We start from the raw sequence: 17,985 nt of genomic DNA on the forward strand, positions 1-17,985 counted from the left end.
TGACCACATAAACTGTTAAAACATAATGGAAAACGGCTATTGTGGCATAAGACTACAGCACAAGACAGATTGAGATATAACTTGGTGTAAATAAAGGCATTAATAAGTAAAGGATGTAGAAAATACAGTATACTATCAGGTATATTTTAACAGGAAAAAAAAAAAAAAATCGGATATAGCAGTAGGGGTAACCATATTTGGTAGTACCTGTTTTTTTTCTGGGTGATCACCTAGAAAATGTCACTGTCTTGGTCAAGTGACCATTCGCATGGTATTTTAGTGATAATAATTTTTTTTATTGGTGATTAAATCATACATTTACATTTATTTGCTTAGCAGATGTTTTGTAACAGGACAAAGTTACAAAATATACACACATATTGTAAACTGCTCAATGGTTATGACAATGACTATTATATTAGCAAAAAGCCATCTTAATACATAATTCGCCTGCCTCCTCACTCAATCTCGTCCGTCCGTCAGTCAGTCCAAAGTCGAATGCGCAGTTGCCTTCTGCACACGTTCGAAGTCGAATGCGTAGTCGCCTTCTGCACAGCTGCCCGAAAAACCTTACGAGACCGACATCCAACCCCAACATCGCGGCAGGCGGTGGATTTATGGCCGCAAAAATTCAAAGAGAAAGGCGACTTCGATTAAAGCTCTAGAGGTCTGAAAGGCGATTTCGACTACAGCTCGAGGCCTAATTACGCATTCTGATTCAATTACGCATTTATTCAATACAACTATATCAGGTTTGTGATGCGTATACTTATTGCTATTCCACATTGTACTGTAACATTCATCATTCAATATTATACTATAGGCCTGGAAAATTCATCAACTAACAGTACAATTGAGTAATTGTACAGTAATGAGTAAAGCGGACTACAATCATTACAAAACAACTTCTTCGTTACTTATCATTTGTTTTTCATACACTGCTGACACAAACTCGTGCCCTTTTCATCTTACGTTGTCGAAATGGGCTTTGTCTAGTTTAGTAATAAGGGCACAATGGTACAATGGAAAAATAAAAAAAAAGAAAAAAAAAAAAGAAAAAGGAATCTATATGTTGTCAGAAGGTGCCATTTCTATTAAAGGCAGAATCATCTGAGAGTGCAGAATTTGTACCTCATGTTATTGGATCTGTTAGAACTTGTTTACACTATTTTAATAATAATTTATTTTACAGATTAGGGTTGTATAAAACTAAACCTGCATTCTTTAAAGTACTAAAGATTTCTTGATATACGTTTTTTCTCCATTAGCTGGATGCAATACACTGGCATGATGGTAAACTGCACCATTAATTTTAAGACAATACAGATGAAAACATGGTGGAGACCAAATCCTGCCACCCATTAGAAGCAAAGGCTAAGCAGCTACTGCTTTAATGTTTTCTAAAACATTTTTTGAATTTAAAGGAAATCTGATCATTAACTGTCACTAAATCATCACATCCCTTTTACTTTGTGCTTCTTGCTATCTCTGTTCATTCGACAATGTAGCTCATCTTTCTTTTTCTTGTTTTTTTATATATTTTATTAGCATCTATTTTAAGGAAATTATTTCTTTTAGTATTTTTACGGTCACTGAACAATAAGCATATAGAATTTCATTTTGTTGTTAAAAATAAACAGCTAACACTTGTGGTCTATAGTTCAATTATAAAAATACACTTTAATATAGCTTTAACAGCTTCCTGCTGTATTAGAATTCTACTAGAATATTTGACTATGTTTTTACCCTCCATTATGCACAAGGTGTCCTCATTTGCCCGGCTCATCCTTTGGTTACTTTATTGGTGGTGGCAGGTTCAACAGGCTCCTGGTAGGACCGGGTAGCGTGGGGCCAACCAGCACCGTCACATGGCTCACTTCTAATAATTCCGTTAGCAGAATTGACTGATCAACATTGTAAGAAATCACTATTGTGATTTCTAACCTAGAACCAAACATCCTAGTTGTCAGTTAAATCAACATTACATTCTAAAATATGGAGTGGACAGCTACTGTATTTCAATGCAAGATGTATTAAAATATTAGCTGTATCAGCATTGACCAACAGCTTATCAGAAATACACCACAAAATACTCTCAATCACACACAAAAACTGAATATTAGGGTTTCTAATTAAGGGGAGAAGCACAGCCAAAAGTTCCCTGGACCTGGTACCTTTCCTTAAGAATGATGCTTAAAGAATGTTAACAGTCTGTTGCTCTATTTAAAACCCGGGTATTTTAAGATGTGTTCATTGGTACAAGACAAAAACATTGCCAAAATGTGATTTCCTATAGGCCTTGATAATGCGAGAGTGCAAGGCACTGGTGCTTCATGCCATCTTATATTCAAGCTCAAATTCCATCAAGGTCAATGTATTAAGATTTGATATTGTATGTTTTCCATATGTCTAGGTTACTTTCATATCTCAAAGTTGTACAGGTTAGCCTGTCTGGAGATTCAAAACATTAACCTGTTAAAATGACCATAGGTATGAGCATCAGCTGCCTTGCAACAGAAAGGATTGGCTAGCACCCACTGCTGCTGCAATAGCCTAATGCTCAACCATATCCCAGGAAAAAGTCTGATTTGAAAAAGAATTATTTCTGTTATTATTAGATGTCTCACATAAATGATCCAACATCAGGCTGGCATTGGACACAAACCAGAGAAGAAAAGTTGCTGTAGCTGAGGGAAATGCAATGAAGAATTGAAGAATAACAGTGCACAAGGAATGAACTAGGAGAAATTAAAAAAAAAAAAAACAAACATTTTATAAATGGGGATGAAACTTTGATACATTACTATTACCCCGAGTTTAAATCAACAGTCAAAGCAAAAAAAGCACTGGAATTATCCAGAAAAAAGGCAATTTAAGGTTCACGCCAGTCCCTACTGATTACAGGCCTCAAAAAGGCCTACATAGCCGGTCCACAGTATGTGGATTTGCTTTGGCATGGAAAGGTGTTAACCCCCCTTAAAATACACACACTTTAACTGACCAGTTGGAAATATTATTCTACAAAACTGTACATCACTGTACATTGTGAATTTCCCCTTGGGGATTAATAAAGTATTCATCTATTTAATAATAAAATAAAAAAAAATCTGCACTGAACCCATTTTAAGTATTTGGCACCTATGTCTCCCAGTTGTTTCCTAACCTGATGGGGCATTCTCACAAGACACTTTGTGTGATCAAAATAATCAAGTCAGCTAAAGAGTGGTTGTAAAATGAAGACAATGTTTTTTTTTTTTCTTGAATGGCACAAAATACTTTATGAACACCATAACAAATGCATTGGCATTCACAGGGACTATATTAAAGGATAAAACCTGCATGGTTTAACAGCAGTTTCCTTTAAAACGTCAGGCTCAAAACTTTTTTGAGCAGCCACCATTATCATGCATATAATACTTGTGTGCGTGAATGGGGCATCAAAGCAGAGCTCAGTCAGGCATCAGGAGGCCTGAGAACGGTTTACAAATGGCAATTCCTTTTGGCTGCATCAGACAGATTTCAAAAAAGCTTTCAATTTACAAATCAGTTCTTGTACCCTTCCAATTGTCACATACTTTAAATGTTAGCCAAACAAATGGGATTACCTGAACAAAATACTTTCCAGTACAGGGTAACAATAGTAATATATTTTATTTATATGGTGCCTTTCTGATGCTCAAGGCTCTTCACAGAGTCTCAGAAAGAAACATCGGGCATGTATAATACTGGATTCAAATATTTCCCGACTAGAACACTAAAACAGACAGATGCAGGAGATACAAAGCATTAAACAGAATAAAAGACAAACCAAAGTAAAATATTAAATTCAATACTAAAAGAAAAGCCTAACAAATAACATTTGTGATAACACACACACAAATTACCCTGAGCATCTGGACAGAGAGGTAAACTAAAAGAAGGGGCAGAATGTCAGGTTAAGTTAAAAGCCTTCCTGAACAGGTGAGTTTTAAGTTGTTTTTTTTTTTTTTTAAAAAAAAGAATGAATGGAGTCAGCTGATCTCATTTATTTAGGGAGGTTGTTCCAGAGTCTGGGCGCTATACAGCTGAAGGTGCTGTCACCTATAGAGTGCAGGTTAGTGTGGGGCACAACAAGATGGCCAGAATAAGAGGACATTAGTGGTCTAACAGGAGCATAGTGATGGAGAAGGTCACTGATGTACGGTAGTTTGGTGTGAGGAAACTTAAAGCTTTGTCAGTTATTAATAGAATTTTATACTGGATCCTGTAATACACAGGGAGCCAGTGGAGGTGAAGCAGGATGGGTGTGATGTGCTCGCTGTGGCTGGTCCATGTTAGGACTCTTGCAGCAGAGTTTTGAATCAAATGGAGCTGAGATACAAGATTAGAAGGGGCAAAATAATTGATGCGGGATGTGATAGAAGCATGGACAAGTTTCAAAGCATTAGAAAAGGAAAGGAATGAGCAAACACAGGATATGTTACAGAGGTGAAAGTAGGACAGTTTAACGTGGTTTACGTGGACAGAATAAGAAAGGGAGGAATCAAAAATGACACCAAGATTCCTTGCATCAGAAGAAGGTTTGATAAGATCACCATTAAGAGTGACTGAGAAGGAGCTCATTTTCTTAAATTGCGCTTTAGTGGTAATTTGCAGGAATTCAGTTTTGCTGCAATTTAATTTTAAAGAAATTCTGCTCCATCCAGGTTTTAATTTCATTGTGGCAAGATGTGAGCTGAGAAAGCTCTGATGAAGTTTCACTTTTCAAATTGAAATAGAGCTGAGCATCATTTGCATAAAAATAATAACCCAGTCCAAAGGTACGAATGATATGGCCAAGGGGAAGCATATGGATACAGAAGAGCAGAGGGCCGAGGACAGAGTCCTGAGGAACCCCTTCTGTGACCGATGCTGAGCTGGACCTCCTGTTGCCAAGACTAAAACTCTTGCCTATCAGTCAGACAGGACTTAAACCACTGGAGGGCAGTGCCAGAGATAACCAGTATGTTCTCCATTCTGGACTATAGAATGTCATGTCCGACAGTGTCAAATGCAGCACTATGATCTAACAGAATTAATATGCTGGTTTGTCCAGAGTCTGCTGCTATAAGCAAATCTCTGGCTACCACAAGCAGCACAGTGACTTTCACAGCTGTGCTGCACCCTGAAGCTAGGCTGAAAGGTTTCCATCAAATTATAAGAAGTTAAGAAATTGATGAATCGGGAGGCTACAACACGCTCAAGAGCTTTTGACAGAAAAGGCAAGTTAGAAATAGGCAGAAAATTGTTAAGATTGTCCGTATCAAGACCAGACTTTAACATTGGGATTACAGAAGTGATTTGGTGTGGTGGGGATGCGGTCTATTACACAGGTAGTGGGCCTTATCTTACAAAGCAGGTCATTAACAAATGCACAAGTAACTGGTGAAAATTTAGAAGAAAAAAAAAAAAAAGCTGGATGGAGAGGGAAGATAAGGAAAGCTATAACTGATGGATTTATGTTAGTTAAATTATTTAGATCTTTAAATTTTATTGCGGCAAAAATTTTCACAGGCTTCGGTAGAGGAGGTAATTGTGCCAGATACAGGTTGAAGTAGTGTATTAACTACAGAGAACAAACCCCTCAGGTTAAAATGGCCACTTTCTATTATTCTGCCATAATGTGTGTTCTTGCCTGCCATTTGTACATCCCTGTAAGACCTTTGATGGTCAGAGAAAGACTGGATGTGCACAGTGAGGCCAGCCTTATGTTACATTCACTCAAAGTGTTGGCTAGTTACTTTCATAAACAGGAACTCTGAACTCTACCATTGAGTTGAACACTTAAAGGAAATCTCCTTATGCTTTAAAAGAGCTGTTTTATCCATCCAGAATCTCTAGAATCTAGAAGGACCTCCAAGTACTGTGGAGGTTTTCCCATATTGAGGATATACTGAGAACAATCTTCTGGGTAGATGCAGGAAAGGACTAGAACATACAGAAGGATATGATAATATCCCCCTAACAAATGCTGAAAGCCGATTTCTTGAAATTAGAAACACTGGTTAAGTCCTGTTTGGCCTGATGCCTGGCCAGGGGCAACATTTATAAAACTGTGTGGATTCGATCATGAAATTATGTGTATACCCTCCAAAAAAAACCTGGCATATACACATTTCCATGCAACTTATCAATTATAAATCACAATCACTTTGTAAATGTCCATTGGTCTATGCTAACACAGAAGTCTCTCTCTTGATGTATTAAGATGCCGCCAGCTGCATTTAACAGCAATCCTCTACACTCTGCAACCTTATAGTGCCTCTCCTCTGTGTTCTGGTGGTCCAGGAAAGGTGTATGGTGCCAGTGTATAAACAGGTTGCAACTATCACTCGACACATTTAATGACAAGATTGCTGATACAACAAATAGTACAGAACATAATCAAAGAAAAACCAAGGTCTGCTTAATCTAGCTGGCCTCAAAATAAATTAATCATGGGTTGATCAAAGTCATGGATATGTAATATTTGCCAGCTTCATCATAGCATCACAAACTGTACGACTTGAGTATTAATATAATGCAACACCTTATAGTTAACAAAAACAGCTTAATTCTTGCTAGCTGCCCTTATTGCAATTTGAGTGCAGTGAAACAACCGAACACTGCTGAAAATTGCCTTTTCATCCTGTCAAAAACATATTTTAAGTATAAACACCAACACCATATGAAAACCGCATGTAGTGCCTCCTTAGTCAGCTAATAGTTTCCAGCACAACGAGCGTGATGGAGTGAAGGTTGACGGAGATATTCCTCATCTGCTGGCAACAACTAATCATCATAAACTGATGAAAACCCAAAAAAGTTGTTCGGTGAAAAAACGCAGCATTGGCCATCTTAAAAGGGAACTGAAATATAGTGTGCATACCATATTCAGCACTTATGAGGTTTAAGATGTTTGTCACGTTAACAAACATTAAAATAAAGGCCCAGTGATATGAATCATTATAGATGGTTTGGCTGTATTTCTCTATTTATCAAGGGTATCCTTATTTCCCTGTATTTTACTGAAATGTTGCATACGCACGGGCCAGACTTGCTGTAAGTGCACGTATGTTTTCAAGTCGCATTTTCTTTTAAAAATCCTATTGTTTGTGTGGGAAATTGCATACACACATCAAGCTGCTTTCTATTTGTATGCAGGCTTTATAAAGGAGATTCCAGGAGAGACACATACAAAGTGAGGACGTTTTAACAAATGCTGTATAAAATGAAAAATACTAATCAACATTCCACAACTGAAGCACAAGCTTTAAGCTATCCTGACCCGAGCTTTAGAATTCACTTTCTATGCATATTAGGTCTTCAGACTCCATTTTATTGCACAAAAAGAATTTTAAAACTCATCCTTAAAAGCTTGCTTTTTCACTGTGTCAAGACTTTTCCTGTTATTTAATAGTGTTTAATATTTGATGTATTTTATGCTTTGCGATGCAACCTTGAGTTTTTTTAAATATGCAAGTAATTAATAAAATAATACACATACAAAAAGAACAGAAGGAAAACAAAAAGTAAATTAACAATGCATATGAAAAAATTGATAAAGTAAATCACACTTATTTTTCATCACAAATGTAATTAATATAACTAACTACTTGACAAAATGAGCTCAGCATCAGTGAAGATGGGATGACGTATTATAAAGGTGTTTGTAATAAGCCTAACCAAAGCAGCCACCCTTCATAAATAAGATACTCTGACTTAACATTAAGCAAATATTGACAGAGAAAAATAAAGTTTTAGTCATTAAATACGACGTGAAAAAAAAAAATCCCCTTTCAAATTTTATTGCGAAACATTAGAAAGAAGGGGGTTGGACATACAAAAACACTATTTAGCTAGCGTTTCACTGCCGGCAGTGGTTCACTGTCAACATGTTGTTCACTTCAGAGTGGTGTGAAAGTGAGTTGCAAAAATTATAGTATTCAGTCAACACTGGGATACGTTGCTTTACCGGTTAAGTGAGCTTTACGGGCCACTTTTAGCAGACATCTTGAAGCTTCCTGCCAACAAGGCAATTACACACATACAATAAAACACCATACACTAAAAGGAAGTGTGCCTACAGTATATAATGAGGACGCAAATTCACTCATTTAAAGGCACTATATGGAAAAGAAATGTACAGTAAATTACTTTCTTAATTTGTGAATGTTTAATAAGCAGAATCATTTCATCATGTGAATTTCCCCTTGGGATTAATAAAGTATATCTATCTATCATTTTCTAATCCTATAAGGAGGTACTGTATATACCATGACTAACAGATTATATTGTCCTTCTTTAACATCACTTATTTTTCTCAAGTATTGCTAAATTGCGTGTTGATGTCATCAAGTACTACGTAACAGATACAGTGGTGTGAAAAACTATTTGCCCCCTTCCTGATTTCTTATTCTTTTGCATGTTTGTCACACAAAATGTTTCTGATCATCAAACACATTTAACCATTAGTCAGATATAACACAAGTAAACACAAAATGCAGTTTGTAAATGGTGGTTTTTATTATTTAGGGAGAAAAAAAATCCAAACCTACATGGCCCTGTGTGAAAAAGTAATTGCCCCCTGAACCTAATAACTGGTTGGGCCACCCTTAGCAGCAATAACTGCAATCAAGCGTTTGCGATAACTTGCAATGAGTCTTTTACAGCGCTCTGGAGGAATTTTGGCCCACTCATCTTTGCAAAATTATTGTAATTCAGCTTTATTTGAGGGTTTTCTAGCATGAACCGCCTTTTTAAGGTCATGCCATAGCATCTCAATTGGATTCAGGTCAGGACTTTGACTAGGCCACTCCAAAGTCTTCATTTTGTTTTTCTTCAGCCATTCAGAGGTGGATTTGCTGGTGTGTTTTGGGTCATTGTCCTGTTGCAGCACCCAAGATCGCTTCAGCTTGAGTTGACGAACAGATGGCCGGACATTCTCCTTCACGATTTTTTGGTAGACAGTAGAATTCATGGTTCCATCTATCACAGCAAGCCTTCCAGGTCCTGAAGCAGCAAAACAACCCCAGACCATTACACTACCACCACCATATTTTACTGTTGGTATGATGTTCTTTTTCTGAAATGCTGTGTTCCTTTTACGCCAGATGTAACGGGACATTTGCCTTCCAAAAAGTTCAACTTTTGTCTCATCAGTCCACAAGGTATTTTCCCAAAAGTCTTGGCAATCATTGACATGTTTCTTAGCAAAATTGAGACGAGCCCTAATGTTCTTTTTGCTTAACAGTGGTTTGCGTCTTGGACATCTGCCATGCAGGCCGTTTTTGCCCAGTCTCTTTCTTATGGTGGAGTTGTGAACACTGACCTTAATTGAGGCAAGTGAGGCCTGCAGTTCTTTAGACGTTGTCCTGGGGTCTTTTGTGACCTCTCGGATGAGTCGTCTCTGCGCTCTTGGGGTAATTTTGGTCGGCCGGCCACTCCTGGGAAGGTTCACCACTGTTCCATGTTTTTGCCATTTGTGGATAATGGCTCTCACTGTGGTTCGCTGGAGTCCCAAAGCTTTAGAAATGGCTTTATAACCTTTACCAGACTGACAGATCTCAATTACTTCTGTTCTCATTTGTTCCTGAATTTCTTTGGATCTTGGCATGATGTCTAGCTTTTGAGGTGCTTTTGGTCTACTTCTCTGTGTCAGGCAGCTCCTATTTAAGTGATTTCTTGATTGAAACAGGTGTGGCAGTAATCAGGCCTGGGGGTGGCTACGGAAATTGAACTCAGGTGTGATACACCACAGTTTTTTTTTTAACAAGGGGGCAATTACTTTTTCACACAGGGCCATGTAGGTTTGGATTTTTTTTCTCCCTAAATAATAAAAACCATCATTTAAAAACTGCATTTTGTGTTTACTTGTGTTATATTTGACTAATGGTTAAATGTGTTTGATGATCAGAAACATTCTGTGTGACAAACATGCAAAAGAATAAGAAATCAGGAAGGGGGCAAATAGTTTTTCACACCACTGTATATGATGGAATTCAAACAACTATAAGCCATTTTCTCCGATAACTACTGGAATAATACTGACATCCATCCATTTTCCTAACAAGCTTAGCTAGGGCAAAGTTGTGGGGATGGTGGAAACTATCCCAGCAAGCATCAGACTCATGACAGGGACACCTAGACAAGGCACCAGTCCATCACTGGGCGAACACGCACAGGCACAGTAAAATCGTTTCCTTGTAACCACAACAGAAGTACTGACTGGCTGGGGTCACATAAATCAGTGCCAAAGAACCAGAAACTGGAAACATGGTCTGCCATACTGAACACAGATAAGCTTTAATAATTATTTTGGTTTGATGAGTATTTGTAAAAATAGATATTAATAATCAATATCTCTCTATTATATATATAAAAAAAAAAAAAAAAACTCTTGGTGGAAGGGAGACGAGACATGATCTTCTCAAAAGACACTAAAAAGACCCGCGAGATTAAAGAGATTAAGGTCCCCGCGAGACGCTCCGTGGCCAAACATGAGACTTGGTGCCAAGAGACTGCAATTTGACGTCCTGCGAGAGACACTAACATCACGCGAGACAAGGCAGTGAGACAACATTTAAAACAAGTTCACGGACATCTAACCAAGCAGCTGTTGGAATGCTTTTGGTAGTCAGACATCATGTGCTTCCAGCTCTTAAAACAACGACAAGCAGAACACGCAGCTTGCCAGCAGCAGCAGTTGGAAGCCAGCAGATGATCCGACTGCAACTCCTTAGTGTGCGTTAAACCCCCCATTCACAATACGAGCAGCAGAGACACGAAGTGGCAAAAGGACAGCTGCTGTACAGGCTTTTAAATGAATGATGCACAGCACGATAAATATAACAGGCAGCTCGCCAGCAGCAGCAAGACAACATGACCCGACTGCATCTCCTTAGCGTGCATTTAGCCGCCCCCCCTTCACAATGCGAGTAGCGTTATACGTCCTGCGAGAAAGACATTTAACTACGCCCAGGGCCAGAAATAAAGGACAAGTATTGTTTTCACAAAAGCTTTAAAGTAAAAGTGAAAATAATGCATATGTGACAATTCCCATTGTATATCCGGTAAACCAAACCCGGGGGTGGGCAAGCAAAGCGAGCAGGGGGCAGAAACCCCTAGTTTTATAAAGGACAATAAACACCAAGCATCATCCGCAAGTGCTCTGCAAAACAAAATTATAAAGCAGAATTGTCCTATAAAATTCCCAAGTGCAATAAACATCACAAGTATTCACCTAGCATTTTATCATCTTTCGGACTATGTATCTCAGCATCACATTGTCTCTGCTACAAGCATTACCTCCACCACATGCAGGTCTTTTTATCAATCCGTTATCAAATTTGCTTAATCTAGATTAGGTTTGCAAGGCATATCAAAGAAAGGTTTGAACCAATCGAGAATGTTCAAACAACTCTTACACAATAAACAGGACCACTTGGGAATAATAAAATAATTAAATGCTCACGTTTTTAGAAATGCAGAAGACAACTATTGTACCAAGAGAATAACCTACATAGACACTGGGAGAAAATGCAGACTTCTATCAGACATTAATCAGTCTTTAATTCAAATTTAAGAATCCAGACTTGCAAGGCAAGCCTTGATAAAAACTTTGTGCTTTATAGAATTCCAACTCAAATTTCTGATTTTGCACTTACAGTTACGTTCAGTTCAATGATCCAGTTTTCTGTATTATTAACTGTATATGTTGTGTATAGGGGATTAAAGCCTGTCCCAGAGGCATCATGCACACAGGCAGGAACCAGCTCTGGGAAGAACTGAAGTCTTTTGCAGGCTCCCTTTATGCATGTATGTGCGCGGGCGCACACACACAGTTCACTTTTGGAAATATTGCCCTAATCCATGTTTTGGGGAATGTAGGAGGAAAGCCAGAATAAAGGCCACATCGACAAAGATAATGTACAGACTCTACAAAGAGCAACGACCCTGGGTACTGGATTCATGAAACTGCCTTTTGAGGTATGGAAGACGGAAGTTTTGAAGTAAGGCAGTGATACTCACAAGGTGTGGTAATGTGTTGCATGCTGAGCAGCAGAGTTAGAATTTCACTGTACTCTATACATTTTATAAAATTGACCATATGAACCTATCAACCAGTGTCTTTTCATTTACGTTGTCTCAAGAGTTAGAATTTCACTGTACTCTATACATTTTATAAAATTGACCATATGAACCTATCAACCAGTGTCTTTTCATTTACGTTGTCTCAAAAATATTATGGGGGGGGGGGCTAGGGGAAATGGGGGGGAGGAAGAAAAAGGTTTTCTCACTTTCCTCCAATCTCTGTTCCTAATAATAATAATAATAATAAATTTTATTTATATTGCACTTTATATTTTAGCAATCTCAAAGTGCTACAGAGTAAAAATAAAAATAATAAAACAAGAAAATCTATTTATACTTTAACAAAATACCTTTCTAAAAAGATGAGTTTTTAGATTCCGTTTAAAAACATCAGTCGACTGTGGGGCTCTCAGGTAGTCAGGGAGGGCGTTCCACAGTCTCGGCGCCACAGATGAAAAAGCCCTATCACCCATACTGCGAAGCTTCGTTCTAGGGACTTGGAGAGTGTTAGTGTGTACAGAGCAGAGGGTGCGTGAGGAGGTATGAGGGGTAAAGAGTTCCTGAAAGTAAAGGGGGGCATGTCCATAAATGCACTGATGGGTGAGGAGAACGACCTTGTACTCTATTCTGAGTGGGACAGGGAGCCAGTGAAGGGTTTTCAGGATTGGGGTGATATGGTCATGCTTTCGCACCCTCATCAGAATCCTGGCAGTGCTATTCTGAATATACTGGAGTCTCTGAAAACTCTTGCCAGGAATCCCGATGAGGAGCGCATTACAGTAATCCAGCCTGGAGGAGACAAAGGCATGAACGAGCTTCTCTGCATCTGCCAGGGTGAGAGTTGTGCGGAGTTTAGCGATGTTCGTGAGGTGGTAGAAAGAGGACTTACAGAGGTGTTTGATGTGGGTGTCAAAAGTGAGCTGCGGGTCCATTTTAACACCCAAATTGGTGACAGATGTGGAAAGGGGGATGTTTTGGCCAGCGAAAGTGATACTGGTGATGGTAGAAGAGCAAAAAAGTACAAAACTTTCTAACTAAAAACTAAAAGTAAAATAATAAATTAGTAATATTAAACTCAGAGGGAGAAGCGGCAAACATTCAATGCCAGCGTCCTCTCCACCATGTCAAGAATGTGACCCAAACCAAGCGTCTTGTTGCGTATCGTTACACCTCTAGTAGAAGCAATACTGGCTAAAACATAGGCTAATACTGTTATTACTGTCATGTGTACAGACAGGGCATAGTGAGATAAAGAGGTTTTATCAAACTCTGACATTCACCCCTAAAAGATCTCATCTTTTCAGAAAACACATTGTATTTCAAACTGTGCAAACAATATTATAAATTATGTTAAGATTGGGGTCATCTACAGTTAGGTCCATACGTATTTGGACAATGACACTATTTTCATAATTTTGACTTTGTATGCCACCACATTGGAATTGAAATTAAGCAATCATTATGTAATTGAAGTGTAGGCTTTCAGCCTTAATTTAAGGGGTTTAACAAAAATACCGTATGAGCCATTTAGGAATAACAGCCATTTTTCTGCAGAGAAACCATTTGGTATATTCTTTAAAAGAATGAACACACTGGTTAACTCAGCAACACCAAAATGTCTGGAAAACCACAGAAGACAACAGTGCTGGATGATCGCAAAAACCCGTCATTGGTGAACATAAACTCCTTCACAACATGTAGGCAAACCAACTCCTCATGGCAGTGAATGGAAGTCAGTCACTGGTGTTTATTGATTATGACTGCTGGCACAAGTAGCAGGATGAACTGTGAAGTGTACAGGGGTATACGGTCTGTCCAGTTACAGACAAATGCTGCAAAACTGATAGGATGGCACTTCACAGCACAGACAGACAATGAGCAAAAACATACTGCAAAAGCAAAACAAGGGCTTTTCATGGCATAGAAGTGGAATATTCTTCAATGACCAAGTCAATCATTGACCTCAACCCAACTGGATATGCATTTCACTTGATGAAGACAAAACTGATAAAGTCCAACAAGCAGGCAGCAACTGAAGACAGCTGCAGTAAAGGCCTGGCAAAGCATCAGTGGGGTGAAAAGCAAGCACTTGGAGGTGGCCTTGTGTTCAGACTTCAGGCAGTCATTGACTAGAAATGATTTTCAACCGAATATTGAAAATGATTGTTACATTTATGATTATGTTAGTTTGTCCAAATACTTTTGGGCAATTGAAAATAGTGAGCCACTGTATAAAAATGTCTTGTCTTTTCTAAACAACTCATACAATATTTTTGTTAAATCCCTTGAATTAAAGCTTATTATTATTATTATTGAAAGTCTACACTTTAATCACATCTGATTGCTTTGCTTCAAATCCATTGTGGTGGTGTACAGAGAAAAAATTATGAAAATTGTGCTACTGTACAAATACTTATGGATCTGACTGTATAAAACTTGTATTAATTGTTTGGCTGATAAATCCAAGGCAATTTATAATATGTCAAGGTATACTTGTTTACATTTCTTTAGTTTTTCCAGTTGGAGCACAGGCAGGTAAAGTGAATGGCTCATGGTCACACATTGTCAGTGGAGGGATTTGAAGCCCTAACAACCTGCTTGTTTACACGGTCCAAAATGTATACAAAGAAAAAAAGAAAAAAAAAAAAAAAGATCTGAATTATAAATATTACTAAAAATTGCCCTCTCTCATTAAGTCACATATTTTGGAAATGCTCTACAATCAGACTGTTTTGGACTACTATTTTAAAATATTGTTCAGATCGCCTAAGATTTAAAATCACCCCATACCTATTCACAATAATATCTGGGGTAACACTAGATGTGATAATACTGTCCATTGGAAAATCTACGGTGGTATCCATTACTATGCTGCTCACACAAATACTAGTTTTAACTGGAGGAAACATTATCCAAAAATTCTCTGAGAAATATTTAGTGCTTTTTTTTTTTTTTTTTTTTTTTTTTAAATTTGACCAGAATGCATGAATACTTTCAAACGACAGCTTGCTGACTCTTTGCTAGGGGTCAACAGCACTACCACCTGCACTTTAGAACAGGTAAACCAGCTGGAGCTAAGATAAAAGCTTGGGTTGCTGCTGGAAGATATGTTGTGAGCCCATCAGAGGGTGCTTTACCTTGTGCTCTGTGTGTGAATTCTAATACCCCAATGCAGTGAACATGGACATTGTGCTGTAAACACTGGCACTGTCATTCAGATGTACCATAAATATGAAGCCCTGACTCTCTGTGGTCATGAAGGCATCTTCCAAAATGAATAGGGTGTTTCCACAATATCTCAGCTAAATTGCCCACCATGGCCTGAAAATTCTGGCCACCTAATCATCCCCTGTCCCTTACTGGCTAACTATGCCTCATCCCTTCACCTCCTAATTGCTAAAGTATGGTGACTGTACTAACACAACAACGTTAGTGATCGTAATATCCAGGGTAATGCTGAACATTGGTGGTGGTTTAAGTGGTTCCCCGTTGTGTATGTATAATGCATCAAGGAGATTTGAAAAGCTCTATATAAAAGGTAATTATTTAATACATATGAGTAATCACATTAGGCTTCTTTTGTTATACAGCTCTGTTATTGGTAGTTGAACGAAGCTGTGGCGGTTTTAATTTTGATGAATGGCTTTTCTTGCTTTTTTGGAATACAATTGATGCACTGTCGTATTGCTAACGAGTGTATCTTTATTCTGCTGGGTGTGACCGTGCTTTGGTGTCTTAAAATACATTAAAAAATGTAAAAGGAACGACAAAACAAATACAACAAGCATCTTATCTCTATTTCAATTTGACTTCAGGGCACATTTTCTATAACGTGTTTTCGGTGACACAAACAATGAAAGGCACCCTAATCTCAATAATACATACACAACATGCAGAAAAACAAAAAGATTTTTGGCAGATGTAATACTTTTCTGTTCCTAACAAACTGGAAAGGGTGAACCAGTCCCACAAGAATAGGCTTTTTCAGTACTACAGCATATTTGAGATGGGAAAAGTGTGCAAGTGACAAACTGAGAAGTACCGCTAACGAAGTATTTTTTCTGTGGTTGGTGGCGGATATCGCTAATGTTATACTTTATCTTTTGGCGAGTGATATCGGTAAAACGGATGTACTGGAGGCTCGATGAATGTCAACCAGTTCTAAAACCGCATTTTGGCCCAAGTGTGAAATATAGGGCACTCCACTGATGCTGAATGAATTCTGTAATGCACAGAGGCAGGACACACCATTACAAGTCTGCATAATGTAGAGGAAACACAAAACGGCCCAATAGACTCCAGCTGCAGACGAGATCTGTTAGAGGCAAAAAAACTATGCTGGCTGTAGCTGGATACTTCTCGAATTGAACGTCAGATCGGAATTAACTCGGTTACGCACATCGATATCTCACACCATCGTACAAAGTGAACAAACCCGGAATAGCACGTAGGATCGGAGAAAGGCTGGGCGGCGTCCATAAGTCTGCAGGAGATCAAACCAAAAACTGCAGCTGTGGCATGGTTTAGTGGTCTATATTACCTGAGCGGGTGAAAACGTACTAGTACCAGTACCACCGCAGATACGTTCCTCTGTTCCGAAAATGGTGAAGTGATTGCTTGCGCTACCCTAGTCGGAGAACTCTTTGCCTTGATCCCCCAGGAATACTTTCTCTGGTTACCATTTACCAACATTACAACTACTTTTCTCTCGCCCCGCTTCCCCTTCTTGAGATAAATCCTCGCTTACTTCGCTCTCGCGCTAACAAATAACTTTTTTTTCCAATGTCTCCCTTTGCTTTCTGTTGCGCGTCTTACCTTTTTCCACTGGTCTCTCCGCTAGTCTGGCCGACCTGCTCGTCTCCATCACCCCAGCCTGCATATTCGTCATCCTCCACTGTTACCTCCGCTGCAACGCTACCAAGCCCAGTCTCCCTAGCCACAGGCCCTACAGAGGAAGTAGCAGCCAGCTCGCTGCAAGTGCCGTTCACAGCTCGTAGCAAGAGCAGCAACAGTAGTAAAGGGACGCTCGCCTTTCCACACTGCAGACCCTTTTCCATTGGGCGGGTGGCACATTGATAAAACGGTCATATATAAGAGTCGCCACCGAAGAAGGACAGTGAGAAAGTTTAGGGGCAGTTCACTGCCCACAACTCCAATGACAGTCCTATACGTAAACATAAACAGCGACCACAGCGCCCATGATATTCCCTTTATACTTCACGTTAAACCCAGCCTTAGCAACACTATGCCCGCCCCGTTTCCAATCACACATTTGCCAAGCGACAACCCCCTTTAGGTACTGATTCATTGGTGAACACTTCCATAGGATAAACTGCTGTCGCTTTAAGCTAGTGAGCGACTTTACTATTTTTTATTGGCTAGAAAAAGTGCCATTCATAATGCCGAATAACAGGAAGTTCAGCCTGTCAAACTTTGAATCTGAGTGGTCTAAATGAATGTCATTCAAAATGTTTCGACTCATCAGGTTGACGCTAGGGGCGGTCATGAGAATGCGTACGTCGTGGAAAAAGAGGCGCTGGCAAATTGGAAGACGAGATTAATGCGGAGAGACAGATGATTGGTGCATTTTGGATATAAGGAAAAGTGGCGCCACCGGAGAATTGGTTGCAAGTTCCTGTCAATCTTCTTCGTGTCTATGGGTGAGTTTCCAATGTAGGGATTTGTTGCTTTACCTCCGGGGCTTGAACAGACGATTGGTCGGATCATTTAATGATGGAAATAGTGAAACGTGGCTGCTGGATGTTTAAGCGCGGAGTGCGTGGGGAGTACGGAAGCTGTTATGAGACAGAAAGCATCGGGCTTAGTGCTTGTTCTTTTTAGTCTGAAACAACCTTCAGGTCCTCGCTTTACTAGTTTTAATACTTTTGAGCAAAT

General features: G+C 39.0%; 1 protein-coding gene across 1 annotated transcript in view; it reads right to left on the reverse strand.

Moving 5' to 3' along the window:
- The window catches only part of eif2ak3 (eukaryotic translation initiation factor 2-alpha kinase 3), an 85,327-nt gene extending 67,996 nt beyond the window's left edge, over positions 1 to 17,331 (reverse strand). The window contains exon 1 of the mRNA XM_028792711.2: positions 16,906 to 17,331. Within this exon, the coding sequence (XP_028648544.1) occupies positions 16,906 to 17,147 (242 nt within the window). The 5' untranslated portion in view covers positions 17,148 to 17,331. The remainder of the gene's footprint in view (positions 1 to 16,905) is intronic.
- Between the last annotated feature and the right edge of the window lie 654 nt (positions 17,332 to 17,985).

Source organism: Erpetoichthys calabaricus, chromosome 5, assembly GCF_900747795.2.
Source record: "Erpetoichthys calabaricus chromosome 5, fErpCal1.3, whole genome shotgun sequence".
Classification (NCBI taxonomy): Eukaryota; Metazoa; Chordata; class Cladistia; order Polypteriformes; family Polypteridae; genus Erpetoichthys; species Erpetoichthys calabaricus.